Source organism: Genypterus blacodes, unplaced genomic scaffold (assembly GCF_046128005.1).
Source record: "Genypterus blacodes isolate CSIRO-AG114 ecotype Tasmania unplaced genomic scaffold, CSIRO-AGI_Gbla_v1 ptg000039l_1, whole genome shotgun sequence".
Taxonomy (NCBI): domain Eukaryota; kingdom Metazoa; phylum Chordata; class Actinopteri; order Ophidiiformes; family Ophidiidae; genus Genypterus; species Genypterus blacodes.
In genome coordinates, this window is record NW_027466852.1 from 3,170,786 (window position 1) to 3,195,833 (window position 25,048).

The window sequence follows — 25,048 nt, forward strand, 5'->3', positions numbered from 1 at the left end:
CACGAGTTGGTATGAATGAAACTTTACATTCACCATAAATTGTGAGGTCGTAGGCAGAATCTAGCCCTGTTTATTCTGCCCTAGCCCCGTGGTCTGTTCATTCATGCATAGGAAGAGTTAGAGATTCATCTGTGAGTCTGCCAGTGAATCTTCAGTGATCAAAAGGGTATACAGAGATCTTGTAGCATGGTTCAAGTGATAGGAAAAGTACTGGATTGAAAAGTGTAGGGTACCACACTGTCTAGTAAAACTAATGTCTCATCTGCTACATCTTGAGCCTGAGAATATAACAGTATATTGTTGTTATGGTGTAATCATGCATGTCCTGTCATTATCAAATCATATCACACACAAAAACAACTCACACAACAATAACCTTGTCCTTCATCGCTCCGTGGCAGAGAATCCATTTCGATTTTTTCTGCAGGCCCTTTTGAAAATCATATATATACGTGTTAGTGAATGCCCATTCTACATAACCAGAAGTACACCTCAAGAACACCAACTCATCAGCTATGACCATTCAGGAGCTGAGGGGGTCATTCAGTCCCCATGGCCTCCTTGAAGTCTCAGTGAATGATAATGGCCCATGGTTTGAGGCGTTCATAAAGGTAATGTAGCTTCAGAAGTGGAGCATGTCCAAATCCATGACCTTCACGGTGGGCAGCCATGTGTTAGTCCGTGATTATGGGAAGAGGGAAGGATGTGATGTCTGCTATAAAGGGGCCATTACAAAGTCGATGTCAGATCTTCAGAGCACCGGAGACGCCATGCTGACCAGATGCTGGATCATCAACCTTTGCATTTGTCTCAAGAAGAATGTTCCTGATGAAGATATCTACAGTACTTGTCCTAAAGTACATGGTACCTGTGCCTGGTCCTGTCATCAGCCTAGTGACCTTCTGTGTGAACATACTTCTTCAATTTAAACATCCCAGATAACCTTCACTCCTCAAAGACAGAACAGTAAACATTACCCATCGCATGTTATCAAACCCCCAATTTGTTTCAGCCCCAAAGACAGCAATTGACAGCAATAAATATTTCTTGTAACTACATATTGTTGTTAAAAAGACTGTACTTGGTTCAAAGACAACGTGATGACGTAGCTATGTTTTTTTACAGAGATTATCGATGCACACTGAGAGGCTTCACCCCTTATTACTTCTGTCTCCGATTGTTTTCGGGCTTATTTCAATTACATGGCGTCTGCGTAATGATGTTCATATATGGATGAAATATATAGACATTGTTGTTGTGATCATTAAGTTATATATGGATATGAACACTGGCCCAGACTATCTACATGTACAACAGTGAGATGGCTGTGAGAAAGGAACTTCTACGATAATACCTCAGGCATCAGCAGATATAGCATGTAGACTTGGAACAGGCAGAGGAAATGCCTTGGCAAGATAAGCTCCTCCACGAGTTTTACCATCAGCAAATAGTGGACAGGACCGACATCCAGAGGTCCTACTAGTGGCTTGAAAACAGCACTATAGCACTGATCATAGTGCAGAGGGAACACAGGGACTGATCACTGTGTCTAAAATGTAACCATTTGATCTTACCTGCTTACTAATCATCAGCATTTGTGCAACAATCTACTGTGCTGCTTCGATCTCTTGTATTGTATTGCCTAGGCAGGCAGAGAGGAACTTGGAGCAGGACAGAGCAGCAGTGCAGAGATAGCCTGAGATTGATAGAGAGAGAGAGAGAGAGAGAGAGAGAGAGAGAGAGAGAAGGACACAACAGCAGTGCACAGAGAGAGAAAGAGAGAGAGAGAGAGAGAGAGAGAGAGAGAGAGAGAGAGAGAGAGAGGACATAACAGCAGTGCACAGAGAGGGAGAGAGAAAGAGAGAGAGAGAGAGAGAGAGAGGACACATTAGTCGTGCAGCGAGAGAGAGAGAGAAGGACACAACAGCAGTGCACAGAGAGAGAGAGAGAGGGAGAGAGAATAAAATGTTCTGGGAGAGAACAGCACCCCAGCAACAAACCACGGAATCCCTGTAATGCAGCAGAACTGCTGATCCAGACTGAGGTAAGAATTACACAAATATTACATGTTTCTCTGTTTTTGACTTTTCTGTCTGTCACAGACAGGACAGTATCACAGATATTCCTCCTGTCCTTGTATGTGTGTGTGTGTTTATAAGCCTCTGTATGTTCACTGTGTGTATACATACAATATGTTTTGTTTATGCTGCGTGTGTGAACGTGTGTGAGAGAGAAAGAGAGAGCACCTCTAACGTCAGCATCTTTTTCATTTCCTCAAGCTGTGTCATTGCAGCTTACAAGTACAGTCTAACGCCGCAGTCTCCTTCTCCCTTTCTACTCCGACTGCCCTCCCCCAACCCCCCCACTTCCCTCATTTCATTCTCACTTTATCACTGTGCTTTTATGGGATACTCATTCATGCTGTTTGTATGCTAACTTGACTAGAGTACTTCACCTTCAGACTGTTCTCAAATGTCCTTTATTGATTAATGTTGAAATTAGCACATTCCTGCCATACATGCGGTCATGTCATGAAGCTGAGCAGACTGAACTACTCCTCTACATCCAGCATCTCTGAGCTATGCTTTTTTGTGACGCTTTCCTGAGAAATTTTGACAATTACATGCCTCACACAAGGGTGTCTGCTCCCCACATGGCTCAGATGTTATTTGCAATAAATGTGACCTCCTGGGAGAGGGTAGGCTGAGCATGGTTTCAAGTCAGTGATTTATAAAGGGAGACAGTCTGCAGAGACCCATAGAATACAGATTTATGTTATTTAATTCCTTCCACTGCACTCATGACAATCAGTTGAGGCTTTTTGGTGCTCTGAACCTTAATTGGCAACAATAGTTGATCTCTCCTTGGACAGCAGGCTGCTGGCTTGGCATGTGTTGGGATGATTTAGCCCTGTAGTGTAAAAGAGCCTACAGTCTCCCACAATTCACCAGTGGTGAAGCTATATTCAGACCTAGCTCGTTTGGAGCCTTTATTCCAAAACAGGGCATGTGTGATCAGTGCTACCGCTACCTTCAGAAAAGAAATAGTTTGTGAACACAAACTACTAGTTTGTGAACACGTCTGTGTATGCCCCCATCAGAACACATATTGTACAGTTGACTAGAAGTGGTGTGTCTTCTTTAGAAGCATCAACACATGTTTTTAAATCATAGCCTTTAAGCTCGCTCAAAATTTAAGTATTGTCCATGTACTCAATATTGGTAAATCAATCTGACAATAGCAAGCATAGGAATTATGCACACACTGATGCTCCAAGAACGAACGTTTTTCCGGTTACAGGTATAAGGGGTTCCTGGTCAAGCAATCGTCCAGACCAATCATCAACAGTTTCCACATTGTAAATGTTACGGTGTGAACACAAATCTAATTAAGGATTGTTTGTAAACATTATTCCGCAAATCGGAACAAAAAATTTACCTCAGGTCTGAATACAGCCTTCCTCACACTGGATTTTGGAAAAATGCTAATATTTGATAAAGATTAGTGAAGTTATTTCAAGTCATATGTTTGAAGTCAAGGTCAAGTCATGAATCAACATGAAGGTCAAGTTTAATCTCTTATCAATGTTAGTCAAGCAAGTCTCAAGTACTCACATTTGCGACTCGAGTCTGACTTGAGTCACGTCATGAGACTCAAGTCCCCCACCTCTGCAATTTACTATAAATGGTAAATTAAAATGAATGAATGCATATTGAAATAAGCCAATGTTGCACCATAGTTGTTCATCAGATTGGTAATGTCTGAACCCTGGACCAAGGAGGCCCTGGGCTCAGGTGAGGGGATAGAAAGTGAGGGAGGAGAGATGCAAAGTGTGTTGTCCTTCTGTCTTCAAAATGTGCGTACATGGCATATCCTTAATTGTCATAGTAGTGTATAGGTTTGGAAAAATACGGTATACAGTATTCTCTTGGAAAGTGAAGCAAAATAGTAGCCTTTATATTACTGCTGTACCTGACAAAATGTCCTTTTTTGTACATTATGAAAAATGTTTACCTGTTGAGTTTCTGACAGAACGTCTCAATTCATCAATTTGAAATGTATCCAGAGTGTCATGTCTCTGAACGTTGTTAACATTACTGTTAAGTTTAAAATCAAGGTGGGAAAAAAATTGTTTACAGCTTGTTACTAGTGCCAGTGTTTTATTTTCAAAATATAAATTAAATTTTCAATCCAATTCAATTCAGCTTTTTTTATATAGTGCCAAATCACAACTCACGTATCTCGAGGCACTTTACATACAGAGCATTTAAAGAAGCCCAACATTCCCCTATGAGCAAGCACATGGAAACAGCGGCAAGGAAACATAATTGGGCTCTAGGTGGGTAGCCATCTGCCTTGGCCAGCTGGGTTTAGAGAGAAAGATAGAGAAAGGAGAGAGAGACACACACAGAGAAGCACAGCAACAATAATGATAGTAAAAGTTTAAATTTGAATGATAATACTAATACTAAAATGAGGACAGGGTTTTGATCACTACATGACAGGCTTCCACAACAACCTGTGAGACGAGAGAGCACAGAAAACACTGGGAAAGAAGTAAAGTTAGTGGAATGCAGTGACAATGCAATGACATGGATATGCAGATAGAGATGGGAGGAGGAGAGAGGAGCTCAGTGCATCATGGGAAGTCCACCAGCAGACTAGGCATATTGGCAGCATAACTAGGGGCTGGTCCAAAGCAAGCCTTGCAGCCATAACCATTACCTTTTATCAACAGGAAAGTTTTCAGCCCACTCTTACAAGAATTATGTTCTTGCTTGAGAGCGTTGGGAGTGAAACTGGATGGAAAAGGTTCATCAGCAGATTTTCCAGCTGATCTAATGTCCCACCAGACTCATTTTGACAGAGTTTAAGTCGGGACTGCTGGGACACGGTTTCTGGAAGTAGCAGGTCAGGTGAGATCTAAGGAGGGATCTGTAGGGTTAGTGTGTGATCAGCTCTGAGTTGCAGATGGCACTACATTTTTTGATGAAATATTTAGAAAGAATAAAGTGCAAAACCTGCATTTGGAATTTAATTTTCAAAGAGAAACAGGGTTTTTAAGCTCATGCAGGCAGAAACCTCAAAATCCCATGACCCACTCTGCTGGTCAGTGATGATATCATTCTGAACATCACCGATTGGCCGGACAACAGCCAACTGGAGCTGTTAGTGCATTGGAAAGCTAAGAAGTGCTACAATTGGATGACACAACGTTGATCAAGTCATCGTAGGCAGATGACAGATATATTAATGTGAAGTGATTGGTCACATTTGCTACCAGATCAGACCAATGTCTCTTTAGAGAGCTGAAACGTAGCCACTCATGTTTGGACAATACTTTGCATCTGCATAACGATTCAGGTAGATTACTGGTAACCCGAATGTTCTAACTCTATTTCAAAATTTAAATGCCCAGTTTTGTTTGATGTTTATTACCGGCCATCTGACCGAGCTGAGAGCATAGCCTGAGGCTGACGCTGCTTTGGGAGCTTGAGGACTTGTAAATCAATTTATCAGGGTGAAATAATTATGTTCACACTGAGAGTAAAGTATTAAATGACTTGTTTGGAGGTTGGTGAAGTAACATGCGCACACAGACGAGGTACAAACTTTTATTGAGTACAAAACAACCACGACATGCACAAAGTATCTGTTGATGGACATTTTGTGGCTGGGGTTTGGCTGTAATGTTGAATTGTTTTAGTGATGAGTTTGTTTGTCATGCGTGTGGGTTTCGACATGGGTATCCAGCACAGGGGCTACTTCATGAACAAGCTGCAGCAGAGCTGAGTTTGTGGGTTGCGCCCATGAAAAATTTGCCAAATCTTCTCTGCCAATGCCAAACTGCTTTTTTTTGCCGTTGACTCTTGTTTGGTGTTGTTTGGTGAATTGGGTGATTGACGTCTGATGAAACAGACATATTGGCAATTTAACAATTTATTCATTTAACAAACAGGAGCCTCAGTAGCGTGTGGAAGAACCATACACAGCCACTACAGCCTCGCACCTCCTCCTCATGCTGGTCACCAGCGTGGTCACACACTGCGGTGGGATAGCATCCCATTCTTCAACCAGCATTTGTTGCAAGTTGGCCAACGCTGTTGCGTTGGTCACTCTGGCGCGAAGAGCACGCCCAAGCTGATCCCACAAGTGGTCTATGGGGTTGAGGTCAGAACTGCTGGCAGGCATTCCATCCTCTCCACTCCCAAATTCTGGAGGTAGTCTTTGATAAACCCTGCTCTGTGGGGGTTAGCATTGTCATCCTGGAGGATAGAGTTTGGTCCCAGACTGTAGAGATATGGGATTGCCACTGGTTGCAGAATTTCATCACGATATCAGCATTGACAATTGCCTCCAATGATGACAAGCCTGTTTTTTCCAGTGAAGGAGATGCCGCCCCACACCATCACACTGCCTCCACCAAAATTACTCTATTGGTGCATTGAACATTGGCTTATACAGACTCCTATAGCCTTTCAGATGAGAGGAAACATCTTCAAGCCTTTACCAGCAAGTCCAGTTTCCAAAGATCTATTTTCCTTTGATACCATGACTGTGATATATTCTCATTACATGACGATAGCCAGTTGCACATTCTGCACTTTGTACCCCTTACTGTGTGTACTTGTACCCCTTATCGTATCTGCTCTTATGTATTCTTGCACGTTTTTGCACTACAGGTGAATCTTTTAATCTCCTACTGTACTGCAACTATTGCACAGCAATTTCCCTCGGGATGAATAAAGTTCTATCTTATCTTATTTTAAATTCTTATCCTAAATTCTGTATTACACAGATTATCGTTTCTTACAGGCAGCCTATACAATTAGCTACACTGCAATATTACTGTAGCTGCTACAGTATTATCGGACACCTTTATATGATGATTGAATGTTAAACTTCCTTTAGCCAATTGATACATTTCAGTGCCAGGAGGTTGTCTTGACACACAGTATAAGCACAGTATAACATAGGTTTTATTTACAGGTGTATGTGATTTAATATGTAAGAAGACCAAATATAAACATAAAGTCAATATATTTACTTTGTGTGTTTAATTTCTTTACAGGAATCATGGCAGCTGGATTAAGGCCTGTGATCTTGTTGCTGCTGTTGCTGTGTTACTCTAATTTGACCACATCCAAAGAAGGAAAAGGAAAAGGGAAGAAAGGCAAGCAAGTCGTCTGTCCATCGTAAGTCAATATGCTATTGTCTCCAAATGCTCACCAAATTACATGTAGCTGCAACTTTCTAAGCAGCACTCGCGGACAAACTGTGTATCACTTTGTGATTATGATTGTGTAGCCTGGAGGAAACCAGCATAGGAGACAGCAAGAACATTTTTGGGGTTCTTTATCTGATGTACAGATTGAGGAGAATTTAGCTTGTTTTGGAAAAGTGAAAAAAAGGAAATATAAAATAGCTGCAGAGAAAATGGGTTTGACTTCAGTATGATTTCAGTGAAAAAAAGAACAGTCTCACAGGACAGTAAGTGCTGTCATCAGGGCAGGAACAGGAGCTCTCAGGGCAGGAGCAAATGATGAAACTGGGTCGAACTTGGATCTACTGGCAAGATGCAAATCACTTTAAGCTGCCATGACATTGCAAGAGTGATATAGTAGTAGGTGTTACAGTTTCATGTAGTAGATCTAGAGGCTATGAGGAGATGCAAGGTTTGCACATGTCCAAATGATGGTAGTCATCCGGTCTGAATGGGCACCCATTGCTTTGGGACCACATGTGCTCATACTGTAGGTTTGTCCACAAGGGCTGCTCAGTCCCCAAGCTGAGCAATATAATGCTTAATGTAAATACAGATCAAAGCTGCCTTTTGAAAAGAGGCAGCCCATTTTGCAGTACAAAGCACTGAGCCTTGTCTCTGAAGCCCTTTGTGCCCTATTCGTCTGCAGACAGATGCACTTTTGTGTTTAAACTTACAGTATATCTTTTCATATGTCATTACTGAAACAAATGTCTGTTTTTCAGTAAATTGAATATATGTCCTATTTTAACAGCGAGCTGTCCCCAGAAGACTTGGCCCAGGTTCCTGCTAACTCCACCTCCAACATCTTGAACCGTCTGATGGTCAGTTATGACCCAAGAATAAGGCCTAACTTTAAAGGTAATATTACAACATGAGATGTAAAGGTAATACCAACCATTTTATTTTTTGTTTGAAAATTGAGTAAGTACATACATTTCTCAAATTACTACAATCCCTACACATTAGATGGAATAAGCAAAATCTCTGTTTCATTTTAAGGGTCACTTCAAGGGTCATTTTACAAAATCTTTATATGGCGATGACTGAATGAGCAGGACAAAAGAGATTGCTCTATTAGTTTGGCAACTATCATTGCCCCAAAGAGACTGTACCTCAGAATCACAGAATATAAAAGGGTGAGACAAACAATAGATAAAGGATTACAGAGAGAGAAATGAAGATGTGAGGTAGAACAGAAAGAGGAACACAGAATGAAACAAGAAGATGCACAGAGTTGCGAACAGAAACACGCCAGTAATACTATTCAATACATAATGCAGTGCAAGGCTGTTCACATCAGAAGCACATTTCTCTGCGCCAGTCAACAAGCATTTTGGCTCCTCTGCTCTTTCCTAATCATATTTGTGCTGCTATCGCATGTAGGTGCTGCTATATTAAATAGCATCTTTCTGGTGCATTGATGGATTGAGTGAAACAGTAATAACTTCAGTAACGATTTGATCTCACACATCAATGAGATTTTATGCAATTAAGTTAAAAGCTGGATCTGCTAGCATGATACTCAAATGAAATGCCACTTATTTCAACATCATATGAACAACTCTCCAGAAACTTGAGACAGGAAAAGTAACTTACACTTGTAATTTCATTAGCATTAAAATGGCAAAGACAAAAAGTACATCCTGGTTCAGAATAGAATAAAGATTATGGTAAATAAACGTCTCTATTGTTATGAAGTGACTTGTTGACATGCTATTCCAGGTCTTGACCAATAGGGGGCGCTAATGGTTTATGTCTAGGACTGGTCTCAACTACTATGTTGACGCTCACGTACAGGTCTAAGGTCTCACAGTGCCAAGTATAAGCTCGCACACAGGCTACTATAACCTCTTGTTCACATGTGTATGAACGCACGTATAGATAGGTAAATGTGAAGGTTAAATCAGAATTATGAAATTAAAATACAGTATACACAGACTGAAATGTATTCAATGTTTGTGTGAGTTACTCAACTGGTGGATGCAACTGTTAAACTTGAATATTTAACTTCTTCAACACATGATAGATCTCCTCACAGTACATAGCTGCCGAATTAAGAAAAACAGAGCAAGAAAACATGAAACACAGAAAGATGCAGTAGGCAGGGATTTTCCTTAGTGAGTTAGTTTCCTTATACTGGTGAATTAATCTAAAATGTCAAATCTGTATAATCTTCACACAGACTAGTGTCTCTTGCAGCAGTTTAAGTGGCTGATGTACATGTGCTGTATCTTCAGGTGTGAAAAGAGTTTTAATTTATTCTATACATTCATTCAAATCCTCTAATATTGTCAAATCTCTCCAACATTATAAAGGACTACACTGCTTACTGCATATTTACCTGGCATTTTTGCTGCTTGTAGTAAATACTAGAATAGAAGCTTATTAACATAACATCTGCTCAGCTAAAAGTGTTGCAAGTACAGGACAGTAATATGTGTATAACAGTAATGTAACAGTTTTCAAACATGTGCCACACAAATACACACACACACACACACACACACACACACACACACACACACACACACACACACACACACTTGTGCGTGAGTACAGTGTAGGTGTTTTCATCCTTAGAGCATTTTTAATTTTATCACAATTTTTTCCTGATGCTTCAAAACTGAACTGAGGACTGTGTCTATCCTTGCTGCCAATGAAGCAGGCTGTAGGTGTCTTTTCTTTCTGTTTAAGATGGATGGACACACTCAGATCCCATACACATATAGTTTGGGTTCTATCATTGGTAGGGACATTTATTTATTGGATGGCCGATAGACACAGTTGTGCATGTAAATATCCTGTCTTTTTCTGCCATACAGCTTCATTCAAAAACACTTTTAATGCTTTATTAACTTATGTATTTACTCATCATTTTGGATTTCAATTACATAATCCAGTCTCCAGCTTTTTGCAATTCTCCAATCACTGAATTCAATGCTAATTCAACTAATTCCCCATTTCCCCCCCATATATTTACTGCATTACTTTCCATTTAAAAAATGCAAAGATTATCAAATTCATGAGTGAGGAAACAGGGAAACTCATTTCTTGCAGTGCAGACTGTGCATTCACGGCTGCTCCTGAAGTGCATTCAGTGATTCATGTCACTGTAAACAATGAATATGAACCAGGTTGAAGACAAAGGAGTGGAATATGTTAAGGCTATGTTTCTTTATTTTTATTTTACATTCCGATAGAGTGAAGTGGTGAGCAGTGTCGCAGTTGCTGGTTATAAAGCATAACACAGCACACACAGAAGTGCAATTCCAGGGGGTTTCCTCCCTGTTGTTCCGGCAGGATTGTTTACATTGCCTTTCCAACAGAGCTATTTAAATTAGTTTGTCTAATCTACCTCACATTAAGGTTAGATGATGATTAGAATGTTGATAGTGTCACAAACAAGAAAACAAAGGTTGTTCCATGCATACTGTTTGTGTTTGTTTGCCATGAAGATGCATTTGAATTCTGTGAATGTAAATTCAAAGTGTAAAAAGCTAAATTTGCCATCAAGTTCAGAAAAGGACTTCAGCAAGATCGGTGATTTTGAAATGCAAAAATTGTGAAATCCAGTGAGGGACTGATAACCCGCCCAAAACAACACTTGCATGGATTGTTTCTTCAGACAAAGACAAATTTAAAACTGAGACATATATTAATAATCAATTATTTTTCACACGAGACATTTTCCCAAGTTACAATTACCAGTACAGAATGTGCAGCTCTGTGAGACTCGTATGTATGACGTATGAACGAAGAGCTACATTCGAAAATGTACCCCTAAGAATGATTTCAAAGGAGTGGTTGTACCACTTGATGGAAAATGTTCTTGGTATAAAGGCATTATTTTCTGAATTCTGAATGTGTGCAAGCATCAAATGTACTCTGTGTCTGTGTTCTTGTGTCTGTGTTTTAGGTATACCAGTAGAGTCCAGGGTGAACATCTTCATTAACAGTTTTGGATCCATCCAAGAGACCACCATGGTGAATTTAATTCTAGATTTTATCATGTATTTTTTTTGAAATCTCATTTTTGATTTGAACTGACCCTGACTGCTAATGGTAAAAAAACAGTAAGATGGACAATAAACATGAATCCATAGAATACATCCTCAAACTCCCAGTCAGTATGTTAAACAGTTGATTAACATGTTAATATACTATATTTGTGGATGTGCTTGCGTTTAGTTACAGTTTAAAATGTGCAGTGGAAAGGTGGAATCTGTCCATCATGAAGCTCTCAAGAAGCTCAGAAAATAAACAAAAAAATATATATAATTCAGTAACATTGAAATCCAAAGACTATAACATAACAAGTAAAGAAGCAATCAATCCAGGCAGAGCAAAAAGTAATTTCCAAGGTAACCCAAACCAGAAGGAAAAGTAATCCTCAAAGGAACAAAAAAGCATGGTAGATATCATGAAACTTGCCAGGCATAGTTTAAGGAATGCCTGTAGAAATAATGATGTTATCTCTCTCTGCAGGACTACAGAGTGAATATATTTCTTCGGCAGAGATGGAATGATCCTCGACTTCGTCTTCCGACTGACTTTAAGAGTGATTCACTGACCGTTGATCCAAACATGTTCCAGTGTTTGTGGAAACCAGACCTTTTCTTCGCCAATGAGAAAAATGCAAACTTCCATGATGTCACACAGGACAATATTCTTCTGTTCATATTCAGGAATGGAGACGTCTTGATTAGTATGAGGTATAAAAAACACACGCAAACACACCAGTATTTATACTTTATTGAAACAGATATTGTGACATCACCTTGTCTTTTCCACTCCAGGGTACTGCACTGTTCTGCTGTTAGAGTAACTCAGACGCGTGCATAGAAAAACTGTAAATACTCCCACTAAATACCATATGTTGTATATAAAACAAAAGAGCATCATCATTGACTCTCCGGAATCCAAAACCAATCCAAAAGTTTCTGTACAATTATTAGAGCAATAATATAATGCAGAGATCAAATACTTGTTAATTATAATTATTCTAGAAACAATTGTGATTGGTTTTTTTTCCCAGACAAACACATATAATATCAAATACACCTGTACACTACACTTGCTAATTTAGGCCTCTTTTAGCTATGTAAGAGAACACATTCAGACCACCATTATATACTATAGTATCAGCTGGGCACTGGCTGTGAGAGCCAGGTCTACACCTTGATTATAAAAGCATCAACCATTGATACAGCAAGTACTCACATGGAAAGCAAACCACCATTGATGTTAATGTGCACACAAGTGAAGTGGAAAGAAAGCTATACTTCTGCATTTTATATTCAGTCAAATCAATCTCATCAGAAGTAGTGAACTCTGTCACATTGAGCCTTAGCTTTAGGGAGATGTACACAGACCATTGCTAATAACTTAATATTTATTACCAAGTAAATTAAGGTAAAGTAAGAGTGCCTCTCCTCATTTTCATCTCACCACCATTTAAACTCATACCACTGCATGCACATCTGACCACAGGAAAGTGGATCTAAGTATGGATCAGATCAAGAACGCTAATTTGAGAGACATTTCACAATCTCTTTCTCTCTCTCTCTCTGTGTAGGCTATCAGTGACATTGTCTTGTCCCCTGGCTCTTCAACTCTTTCCAATGGACACACAGCTCTGTAAGATGCAACTGGAGAGCTGTGAGTACACACACACACACACGTACGTGCACATGCACATGCACACACATACACATACACTTTCAAACAAGTAAAGTAACAGTTTGGTAAACAGTACAGTAAATGTGTCTGACTGAAAGGCTGCTTGTCACTGAAAGCCTTTTAGGTTTCTCAGCTATAATGCTTATTGCTGAGAATATGGACAAAGCTCCTCCGTGAATAACAGCTGGCCACAATAATCTCTAAGCCACGAAGACATTAGCCCTCTACGAATCTGCAAAGCATTTTGAGCCAATGCAAACTCCCATGATCCTTCCAGCAGTCTTGAAAGGGTAAAGAGGTGGTCAACTGTTCCATAAACAGGATAAAATCGACATTGCTTCTCCTGAATCTGAAGTTTGACAATTGTCTACAGCCTCCTCTCCAGCACTGTGGCATAGGCTTTCTCAGTGAGGCTGTGCAGTGTGTATCAGTCATCTTGTGTGGCCTTTTGTGCCCAGAATGTACAAACCCCAATTCCAATGAAGTTGGGACGTTGTGTAAAACGTAAATTAAAACAGAATACAATGATTTGCAAATCCTTTTCAACCTATATTCAATTGTATAATATTGCAAAAAAACAATACAGTTTATCAGTGAGAACAATAAATATCTTTTCTTTGTATTGTATGCAATTGAATATAGGCTGAAAAGGGTTTGCAAATCATTGTATTCTGTTTTAATTTACGTTTTACACAACGTCCCCACTTCATTGGAATTGGGGTTTGTAGAATATAGAAAAGAATGCAGGGAGTGGGTAGGAAGACTTGTTTGCTGTAACTGTTACAGTTTCTGTACTCCTAATACTTGATACTACTGATCAGAGAGGAAAAGGGAAAAAATTCTTGTGTGCTTTCCCCTGGCAAGCAGTGGTGCTATTGAAAACCTACAGAGACACCAAAGTGTAGTCACTGAACTCTCATCGACCTGCCGCGGCTTAAAATAGAACTTACTATAAAGTATGCAGAGGGATTTTTTGATTCTGAGTTGAGGTTTTGTGCTTGTAAGTGGGATTTAATAGCAAAATGACTCTCTTTCACATCAGACTCCAGAATTACCAGTGATAAGTACATCTCAGTTGAATTATTATTATTGAGACTTAAGTCATTTGACATTGCATCTGCTCCTCTCCGATGGTAGCTGTAGTTAGAGACACAGAGAGGCACAGTAAAACAATAAAAAATAAATTAAATAATGTAAATAAAGTGAAATAATAATATATAACTAATAATAAACATGACTAATGATATTGATACTAATAGCAGGACAGGGTCTTCTTCTGGACAGGCTTCCACAGCAACCTGTGAGATGAGAGAACACAGAAAACTACGGGGAAGAAGTAGAGTTAGTGTAATGCAGTGGTAATGCAATGTAATGGATATGCACAGATAGAGACAGGAGGAGGAAAGAGGAGCGCAGTGCATCATGGGAAGCCCCCCAGCAGTGTAGGCCTATAGCAGCATAACTAGGGGCCAATCCAAGGCAAGCCTGGCTTAAAACTTTCCTTTTTGATAAAGCTTTATCAACTACTCTTAAATGTAGAGATGGTGTCTGCCCCCCGGACCGAATCGGTGAAAAAGGAACTATTAAATAGGAATAAAGTACACATAATGTTAATGTGGCATTGATTATCTGGATTGTTTTTTAACTTCACTATCACGTTCTAATCATAGAATATATACAGTAAATGCATTTGTTGTGTGGCTCATTGTCTTTATGCTCAAAATGGCTCTTTCCATAACAATGCAGATGCTCTTATGCAATCACAGACGGGAAACCATTTACCAGCCTCATTGGATTAATGTTTTTTTTTTTGCAATTGCTGGCTTTCAAAATGTGATCAGTGCAATCGGCTGCATACACGCAACCACCAGCAGACACTGAAAATGCCATTCTTCATTCTGCCAAGTTATACTGCTTCCTTAATATCACATTTACAAAACAAAGTCACAGTGTGGTATTTTGTGTGATTTTAACATCTACAACATTGTTTAGAAGCTGTCCTTATAAATTACACTGACAACATATTGCACATAGAAAAATGCCCGACTGTTTTATCAGTGTATTTTTCATATTGTCTTGGTTGGGAAGATTACAGGCAGGTGCTTGTTTCAAAGGGAGAGACAAGACACACAAATATCTCATTCCCAGAGAACTAAACAGCAAGCAATCCTGGCAATTTCTGAGGCATGGACTGGACACGGCAGATTTTAATATCTGAATATAACACCAAGAAATTAGAGTTAAGACCACGCGTCTAAACTCTGAAATTACGCAACCTTCCATGCTGATATTTTGACTTAAGCAGTCTCACTTCAGCACCCTGTCTCTGAATTGGGCCCATACCAAGTATTGTCATGTAATTGTTTTCTTTTTCATTATATTGTTTTAGTTGGCTATACGACCAGCGACCTCATGTTCATGTGGCAGTCTGACCCAGTACAGATGGATGAGATTGCTCTGCCTCAGTTCGATATCAAACAAGAAGACATAAAATATGGTAACTGCACAAAGTTCTACCAAGGAACAGGTTAGTACAAAACAATGCTCAAAGAAGCATTATTACTGACCTAGCAAGAGTAAATGTTGAAAATAACAGTATTGTTATGTATTTGATATGTTTCTAATATATGAATGTGTCCTCATTCATACATATATAGTACATATAACAATTGTGCAATATGTTATATATAGAGGCATGGCTATAGTGTCCCATCTAATTCGACAAACTCCCCACATTTGTAAAGAAAATTGAAATTGACTGAGTAATTTCCATCTACCATTTTTATCAATGTATATATATTATATTTGATTGAACTTTGCTTTAGATGGTTGATGTAACATATTATTTTCAATCATTCATCACTGCAATCAAGTGCATTCTGTAGCTCTGAATGAGAATTCTACACTTCTCAGCTAGTAGTTTGGCTCACTCTCTAGGTCATTACCTTGTTGAAGAAGCCATGACCTGTGGCTGAGACAGAGCTTGCTGACACTGGGCATTATGTCTTGCTCCAGAATACCTCATCTTCCTATTTCATTGTACACAGCACAGATTCAAGACACCCTGTGTATCAAACCAAACTTACAACTTGTAATGCATGTTGACTGTAAATCTTTCTCTGTTTATAAGCAAAGTATATCTGTAATTTACAACAGAAAACTGGTGTTACCTCGCTCACTAGCTTCATATTCACAAAGTAACCCTTGTTGTTTGAAAATGTATTATAAATTGATGGGGTTGTTGTTTATTTATTTTTTTTTTACAGTGAATTACTTTCAACATCTTGCTGAATTATGTTCAGTGAACAATAACCGTTACCTCTGTCTGTTTCTAGGATACTATACCTGCGTTGAAGTGATCTTTACATTGCGCCGGCAGGTCGGTTTCTATTTGATGGGCGTTTATGCTCCAACTCTATTGATCGTTGTTTTGTCGTGGCTTTCATTCTGGATCAACCCTGATGCCTCAGCTGCTAGGGTACCTTTGGGTGAGTACTACAAATAAACTGATGACAGTGCTGCTCAGTTGCAGTTTCTGTAACCCCTCACAGTCGTCAATTTGCAAGGAATTCTGCTGGCAACCTCCTAGTTTGAAGTGATGATTATCAAAAATTATAATTTGTCTGGACCAGTACATGCAATTAAAGTGAAAGTGGATGATGGGAAATTTACGGTGTATGCAGTCAACAGAAAATGTGAGAACCCAAGACTCACCCCGTCTCCCTGTCATCCGCCCTGCAGGTCAACGTGTGACCAAATAGACAATGATTATTGCCGGTTCAAACCATGTGACATGATACCATACATCCTAGATGAGATGATCAATAACAAAAACAATTAAAATAGACACTTGTTAGATTCAACATTCAACATCACAACATGCAACTTGTGGCTTTTCACCTGTGTTGATTGCACAGTGCTGGTCATTTTGAGGTCTGGATTTGGTTGTGTGAGTGAAACGTAAACTTACCTTTTACGGGATAATGTGCTGTTTGCATAACTCACTTGAGATGTTCTTTTTTTCTTTTTTACTATTTGTTTTTATTGATGCAAAAATTTTACATGACTTGAGATGTTCTTAAGCCTGAGATGTCTTAAATTAGAATACAGAAGAGCAAACTCATGGTTTGACATCCGGCCTATGGACACGTATATTAACTCTGAACAAGACACTCTGGGCAGAAGTAGAGGTAACCGTGGCTATAATGGAGACTTTTAAGATTGCAGTTTTTTACCATTGCTGGAATCTTTTAAAACAAGCATTTAAATGTTCAACTATTGTATGAATATCATTGGTTTCCTCAAATTTATTTTGTTATGTTTTGAGTACTGCCACCTATATATCTAGCTATTTGGATACAGATGTTACAATTCTTTAATTCAATTTTTAATAAAATGTTTTCTGTGTGTATCTAGGAATTCTATCAGTACTCTCTCTGTCCAGTGAGAGCATGTCCTTGGCTTCAGAGCTGCCAAAGGTTTCCTATGTGAAGGCCATTGATATCTGGCTCATTGCCTGTCTACTATTTGGGTGTTCATCCCTAGTGGAATATGCTGTGGTGCAGGTGAGTCTCTCTCTCTCTCTCTCTCTCTCTCTCTCTCTCTCTCTCTCTCTCTCTCTCTCTCTCTCTCTCTCTCTCTCTCTCTCTCTCTCTCTCACTCACTCACTCACTCACTCACTCACTCACTCACTCACACATATCCTTCTATTAAACTGTTCACCCTTACTTCAAATAGATTTATTGATGTAATAGAGACATGCATTTTGAGACCATTGTGATGTGATAAAGGTTAAACACTATTCTCTATCAAATTAACTACTGCAATAATAATAACAGAGGGAATAAGCTCGCTGGTGGTCACAGAAATATAAATGTATCGAGTGCGCAAATGAGACTCACACTGAAAAAGTTAATTAGCAAAAACAGAAAAAAGGAAAAAGAAAATGAGTTTCTGAAGAATGAAGTGCATGATGAGGAAACGAGTCACACAACATACAACTAGTGGGTAAGCTTTGTATATTCCTTGTTACAGAGCAGGTATTTTTGTGTATTTTTGGGTTACAATCACTGGATAGTCACAATAATAGTGGTCAGTGGCAAACTATTACTTCTTGCTTTTGATGATTATGTGTCAGTGACTACCAAAAAGTAGTAATAAGCATAGCTGTGTCCTGACTACAGTATTGTTAGATTCAGTTTTAGATTAGAAGTGAATATTCACAACAGAACCATATCGTGACATCTGGTTGATTTGACCTGACCTGTGTACTAGCTCTTTTGTCACCTCATAGGAAGTTGGATCTACAGGGAATGCCTCAGTTTCTACGGCCAAAACTGGCTTGTCACCTGGAATTCAGATGAAAAACAAGAACTAATATTGAATACATCTGAGAAGATGCAGGGTAGCAACAAGTCGTCTGCTCACAATGATAATCGGTATTTGACGCAAAATGGTAGTTCGATTACCAAGGCAAAGAGAAATGGTGATAAAGGGAAGCCCTGATGTATCACATGTTCTGGTGCAAAATATTGTGAACAAATATCCTTTGCCACGGGCTTAGGGAGGCCGTAGTCAAGTGGGTAGAGCTTCCGCTTAAGAACCGGAGGGTTGCCGGTTCGAGTCCCTGCCGAGGTGCCCCTGAGCAAGGCACCGAACCCTCAATTGCTCCCCCCTCTGTGAAGGGTGGTAATATGATGTAGTGTAAGTCGCTTTGGATAAAAGCGTCTGCCAAATGATCATAATGTAATGTAATGCTTGTGGCAATGTGCATAATAATCTCAACCAGATGATACATTTACATTTAGTCCTTTAGCAGGCATTTTTTTATCTAACGCGACTTACATATTAGTTTTTGATACAAAACAAGCAAATATCTAGTCCAGTGTAATGATATCAGCTAAGAAAGAACAGTGATCACCTAAACTAACAGGGGCACGGCAATGTCATCAGAACAAAGTTTTCTCTTATTTTGTATATATTTTCCTTTATTAAAAAAGAAACTGCCTATAATCTTGCCCACTTTGCATACAGCTCACAGTGAACCAAATGATTGTGGCAAACAGGATTCTGTGATAGAGCTTTGTTGACAAAAACTCTCTCTCCCTCTCCCTCTCTGTAGGTGTCACTTAACAGTCCAAAACTGATTGAAGAGGAGAAAGCAAAAATGGCTGCTAAGGAGAAAGCCCTGGCAGAGAAAGAAGGAAAGAAGGCTGCAAATAAAACTAACAATACAGTCAATGGAACTAGTACAACACCATTACATGTCAGCACTCTGCAGGTAAGCATTTGGCTAAATTGAAGGATTCAGGTAGGATGCATAAATATATGACCAGGACTCCCTGGAAGAAGAAATTCTGTGGCCTATATTCTCAAATGTTGAGAGTAAATGCGTTACACCCCAGGGGTGAAAGTAGACAGAAGTTCTTGCAGGTACTACTACCCCAGCAATTGATAACAATCGTCAGTTATTTCAGTAATGTCAGTTGTTTCCCCCATATTTACCCCGAAACCCGGTATGAAAACCATTCACAACCACTAAAATATTTGGAATTTTGGTGGAATCATGGTTGTAAAACAAATCAGAGATGTAGAACAATAGATCTAATGCACCCTTTCATGCATTGTGTGTGTTTGATTGTATGATTCTAAAACAGTGTTCAGAAAAGCAGTAGTAGTAGGTAGGTAGTAGTAAAGTAGTAGGTTAAATTATTTGTTTTCGTGAGGAAAGAAAATAGTCTGTGACTCATAGCATACAGTATAACAAGATTACATTTCTGTCTCTATCACTCTCCCACTCTGCTGTCTGCACCGGCTTACTTCACCACTGGTTGCACCACAATAAATATCTGCTATGGCAATTACTAAAGTTACTGTGGTTTTTATTAGTGCTCCAGAATCACATTAACATCCGACAACAGCCAATCATACCAGCATCCAAACTGCTTCTCATTCCACAGTTACCAGCTCTTTAAACTCCATGTACCCACCATATTAAACATAACTTTGTCTCTTATCAGGTTGTAGAAAACCGCTGTAAGAAAGTTTGCACATCCAAGTCAGATCTTCGCTCTAATGACTTCAGCATCGTGGGGTCTTTACCTCGGGACTTTGAACTTTCCAACTTTGACTGTTATGGTAAAGCAGTTGAAGTGTCTGGAGTCCTGAAATCCGCGAGCAAAGCCAGCAAGAAGCCCGCTCCTCCTAAACCTGTCATACCTGCTGCTGCCAAACGCATTGATCTCTATGCAAGAGCCCTCTTCCCTTTTTCCTTCCTCTTCTTTAATGTAGTCTACTGGTCTGTTTATCTCTAAGAGAGAAATAAGGAAAGGTAACAAGTGAAAGGGGGAATTTCATGTAAAAGACAAGAACGAAGGCATTGAGATATTAGCAAATAAAGCTTTTAGTTGGTCTATCACAACATAAACACTTTGGATTTTTTGATTTATATAATTCCATAAGCATGTATTTCTGTCACTGATTGGCCAAAGTTGTCTATGTATTCTTTAGATGACATTATGCAAAATATAAACTATACCTGTGAGCTGCTGCCGTAGTCCTATAGTGTGTATTGTAGATAAATGCTTTTTACTGATCATGCAATCAAACAAGTGTTAATGCTGCATCAATTCAGAAAATGCATGAATCCATACATGATTTACTTTACGATTATTAGGATTATTCAAGAATGGATGTTAAGTATACCATGATAAATGATAAATATTATATATCATATATATATATATGATGATAAAAAGTGATTACTTTTTCTATTGATTAATTTACTGTTCCTATATTTTTGTGTTACACCGTTTTTCCAGACAATTATTTGTTTGTATTCAATTATTTGTGATAACTGTTCATAGCCTAAAATGTTACTGATAAACACGGCCAACCTACCGAATTATGACCTCTTTGAATCTTTATGCTGGAATGTTTGCTAACCTTGATGTCACTGATATTCTTTCTTGGATTGGGCCAGCAAATAATGGTGTGTAGGCCTCCAGGGCTCCAACAAAATGATTTGCCCTCCTGACAAAGTCTGAAGTAACACCACTATGACCTGCAGGACAAGCAAGTTGTCCGGGTGAGTATGTGGTGGGGATGTCATCAGTCTGAAATGGATGAAACATCAGGGTGTTGAGGAACTTCTCCTCCCCCAAAACAAGGTTTTAGGAGATATTAGGAGATAGGAGATAGGAGATATTTTTCTTTCCATTTCCTTGATCATCTAGGTGAGACAGATGCACTACTCACAATAGGAGAAGGAAGTGATTGCAGACAGGACACAGGTGAATTGGTGTGTTGAACCCCCATTGTTCAATGGTGTCAGTATGCTATATCATACAGTTCTATCCTGTAAAAACACTTTGCTTGAAATTGGCTAACCAAATGCTAAGGACATTAAGAAAGCTGCATTTCCATGAAGACAGCCTCCTTTCCATATGAACAGTTGTGTGACCTTTTTTAATGTCCAAACTGGTAAGATTAATAGTTAATTGAAGTAAAGTCTTATAATTATATCATCTCAATACCTAAAAATAAACCTAAAATAACAACATGATTAAATTCAGTTTTGAGCTCTTATGTTCCTTGGACGTGTTGGATCCATTCTCCCTTAGATGTCACAGTGGCTTTGACTGCCCACAGTTACTTTTTTCTCCATCTCCTTTTACTCCTTCTTCTTGATGCTGCTATCATTTGGGACTCCTATTTCTATCACCACCGCCCTCTTCTGCTCCTCATCCACCAGCATAATGTGTATTAGGTTTGGTTTGGGTCATTTGTTTGTCTCTCTACATCAGTTCCATGGACTCTTGGCCCTGTCATCTAAGGACTTTATACTGTCTCCCATTTGGAGCTGGGAAGGTCCTGTTGATACACAAATGTCCCAGTACGCTGCAGCCCAGCAACTTGGATGTACTCAGTGCCTAATGTACTTACAGCAAACACGCAGCGCCAATTGTGTCCAGATGAGTGTTGGTGTGCGTTTGCAAGTAGCCTGAAATAAATGTCTAATTTAATAAGCTTGCAGCAGAGAATGTGCCCTCCTCCTAAGTGCATTTAGCCTGTAAATGGGAGTTTAAAATGTGCAGTTGGACAGTGGAATCTGTCCGTTATGGAGCCCTCAACAAGGTCGTAAAAAACAAAAACATTTATTCAGTGATACCGAAATTCAAATGTTAATCAATGAAGTAAAAATATATTTAAATATTTGTGGTAAATATCTTTGGCAATATGCACATTTTTTCACGGACCCAAATCCAATTCAGCTGCTGAAAACTGAATTTGGTTGTCTATTAATCCAACTCTATGCAACAGGAGTCACCAGAAGAACTATTGTGAAAATTAAAAAATGCTTAAAATATGCTTGATGCTGTTCAACAATAATGGAAGTTCACTGACAGAAGATGGGGGATGAGCAGTATGTGAGTACAATCTATGGCTCCAATAACATTGGGAAACGTCACAATAATCTTCTTTGGGTGTGGTGAAGAGACAATATGCTTCCAAATAGGGACTGTAATATACAAGCGGCTAATGTGCGCCACCTTGTAATGACTCACAGAGTTGATGTGTTAACTGTGCTTCTAGGCCTGTGCACCTGTTAAATACATAACACACATGTTTTTGAAGCAGAGTGCCAAATCTGCTTCCCAAACCAGCGCAAAAGACATAGTGCATCTGGCCCTCAGTGTATGCTGATTCTGCTTGCAGTTTCTGGGACCTATTTGCACAGCCTGGTATGGTATATGGTACACTGTTTGAGCTGACCTGGTGCTCAGTGCCTGTTCTTTTGCTGCTATGATCAGTGCCTCAGCACGATCCTTCAGCAATTTGTAGTCACTGGTAGGACTTCTGGATGTCAGCCACTGCCACATCCTGTGGAGGGGCTTGTCTTGCCGTGGCACTTCCTTTGTGTGTTCTTTATTCACATTTCACGCTCAATTTTCTGAGATATTCTCTCAGCAGCTTATTTCATGGAAGTTTTCATGTCTCTTATTGGTAGTTGATGGCAGGTACAGCCTATGTGTTGATGACTCTGGCTCTGGGGCCTCAGTTATGGACATCCTATTGTATTTCCACTTCCTGTAAATATATTTGATGTTTACAGCTAAGGCTAAAGCTTGCATTCCCATGTGTTGTCTTTGTCCTGGCTTCCAGTAATAGTCTAGGGTACCTGGCAATGAGTGTCAGTTGTCTTGTTGATCGTTTAGCCTATCATCTCCACGATTGCTGTTGCTGTGGTATACAGTATACTAAATCAGTTGCTGTACCAATATCTGTGTTGCAGAGAATATTGTTGAACTAAGCAAGAAATCTATTGTCATTTTCCATAAAAATATGCCAGGGAAACACCAACCATGCATCTGATAAACAACCTCCACCCAAATGTCCACCAGTGGATACCATGCCACAACTGCCTTTGTGTGGCACAACTGCTGATATCAGAGGTGTCAAGTGTCAGTTAAACACTGACTAAGCAACTCTTTTGTCCTCTCTCTGTGGTGGATTATGATTTCACTTCTAATTTGATACAAAAGTTTGGAGTGGAGTTTTAAGATTCATTTTCTTTTACTTGAGCAATCAAAAACTGTTGTCAAAGACTTTTTGTCAGCCCAAGTAAGAACCTTTCATTGAAATGTATAATTTGTGTAATAAATTCAGACTTATCAGCAGATCCATGTCTGTTTTTGTTCAAATCAAAACCTCTGTAAAGAGAGCTATCTATCTATCAATCTATATTTCCTTTGTCTGAACTGACACAACTGACACGAACAACCACGTTTACCGCATGTTCGAGGTTTGGTGACAAAGCACACCGCCAGGGACTGGTACTCTTCCTTTGCTCCTTTCCATCTAGTCATCCATTTTGCAGTGCCAAATCATGTAATGCAATACTTTTCTGCAATTTGAAATACTGTATATTGAGACAACTTCTTTGTCCTTGAATGAGAATTTCCTAATGTATACATAAAGTTGCATAAAAATGGCAGTGTTTTATTTTTGAAAGCAGCATGTATTACATTATACTATGTTGTAAAAACCCAACTGGCCAACTATTAAACATATTTGTTGTTCTGACGAAGCCTCCTGTGTCAAATTGCATTGGATTGTCTTACAAAAGTCATGTTAGCAAAAAACAGACCTTATTTGTCAATTTTAGTTTGTAGGCACTGTGCCATGATCTGACATCGGAGTCCTTGGTAACATGAAACTATCTATTCCTGTCTTGTTAATGATTTGTAGGATTTTAGATGTAAATTGAATTTCTTTATCAGTGTTTAGACCCTGTGGAATACTGAATTTAGAGCTAATCTCTTCACTTGCCATTTTCTACAATCGCAGGATTATCTATCCTATTGGCTAATCCCTCAACACACTGAAAAAATATCCATTATAACTAGGAGACATTAAAATGATTGTATGTTTTTTTGTCACTTGGATACAGTTTTCCCAATTATCCTTTTTAGCCTATAAATTGCTGACAATCCTTAGCTAATCTCTCAAAAGAAAAATATTTATGTCATCCAGGGAACCCAATGTTATATCTTTGTGGAATATTAAAAAGAAAGAATCAAGGTTTCATTTTCTACACAGAGATTCACTTTAATACAGGATCTGTTTAACATCATTCTAAAAGAAAGCAAATGGGGACTGGAACTGAGCATCACCAGAATGTGATAATGGACCGTATCTCCTTGCAATAATAAAGAGATCAACTCATCTCTGGACTGAACTTGCACTTCTGCTTCCTGACAAACATATACTGAGCTCTTTCTGTTAGCAACAAGACACCATTTTACCTACGTAAGTATGGCCTTGGCAGGTCCTTCAGATGAAGTCGACAGCTAAGGCAAGAAAGTAGCTGGTAGGGATAGCTCGGTTAGCCCGTCCCAATCCGCCCAGGGGGTTTGTGACGGTCATGAAGGGGCACAGATTCCGCAAGGCGGTTATACACCCCCCCTAGTCTCTGAGTTTGGCTAAGGTCTGTGGGGTTGGTAGGTTGGTATCAGCGACTCATTCATCTTTTCATCAAAGTCTACCATACTAACAAATATGACTTGCAATCCAGCTCAGTAAAGGTTAAGCTGACTGAAG

The 25,048-nt window shown here is 39.2% G+C and overlaps 1 protein-coding gene across 1 annotated transcript; it reads left to right on the forward strand.

Moving 5' to 3' along the window:
* Nucleotides 1-1,877: 1,877 nt before the first annotated feature.
* LOC142996849 (glycine receptor subunit beta-like) lies at nucleotides 1,878-21,567 on the forward strand. Its single transcript, XM_076147964.1, has 11 exons — nucleotides 1,878-2,044; nucleotides 7,073-7,196; nucleotides 8,019-8,125; nucleotides 11,184-11,251; nucleotides 11,753-11,979; nucleotides 12,843-12,925; nucleotides 15,336-15,473; nucleotides 16,282-16,434; nucleotides 17,363-17,511; nucleotides 19,068-19,226; nucleotides 19,966-21,567. Exons 2-11 carry the CDS (start codon nucleotides 7,078-7,080, stop codon nucleotides 20,257-20,259), a joined length of 1,497 nt encoding a protein of 498 aa, XP_076004079.1. The 5' UTR covers nucleotides 1,878-2,044; nucleotides 7,073-7,077; the 3' UTR covers nucleotides 20,260-21,567.
* Nucleotides 21,568-25,048: the final 3,481 nt, after the last annotated feature.

Excerpts from the sequence above, each read along its gene's own strand:
- LOC142996849 (XM_076147964.1), top strand. The coding sequence starts at position 7,078 with ATGGCAGCTGGATTAAGGCCTGTGATCTTGTTGCTGCTGTTGCTGTGT. Across the intron at positions 11,252-11,752 it reads CCATCCAAGAGACCACCATG|GACTACAGAGTGAATATATT; the intron begins GTGAATTTAATT and ends CTCTCTCTGCAG. Across the intron at positions 19,227-19,965 it reads TACATGTCAGCACTCTGCAG|GTTGTAGAAAACCGCTGTAA; the intron begins GTAAGCATTTGG and ends GTCTCTTATCAG.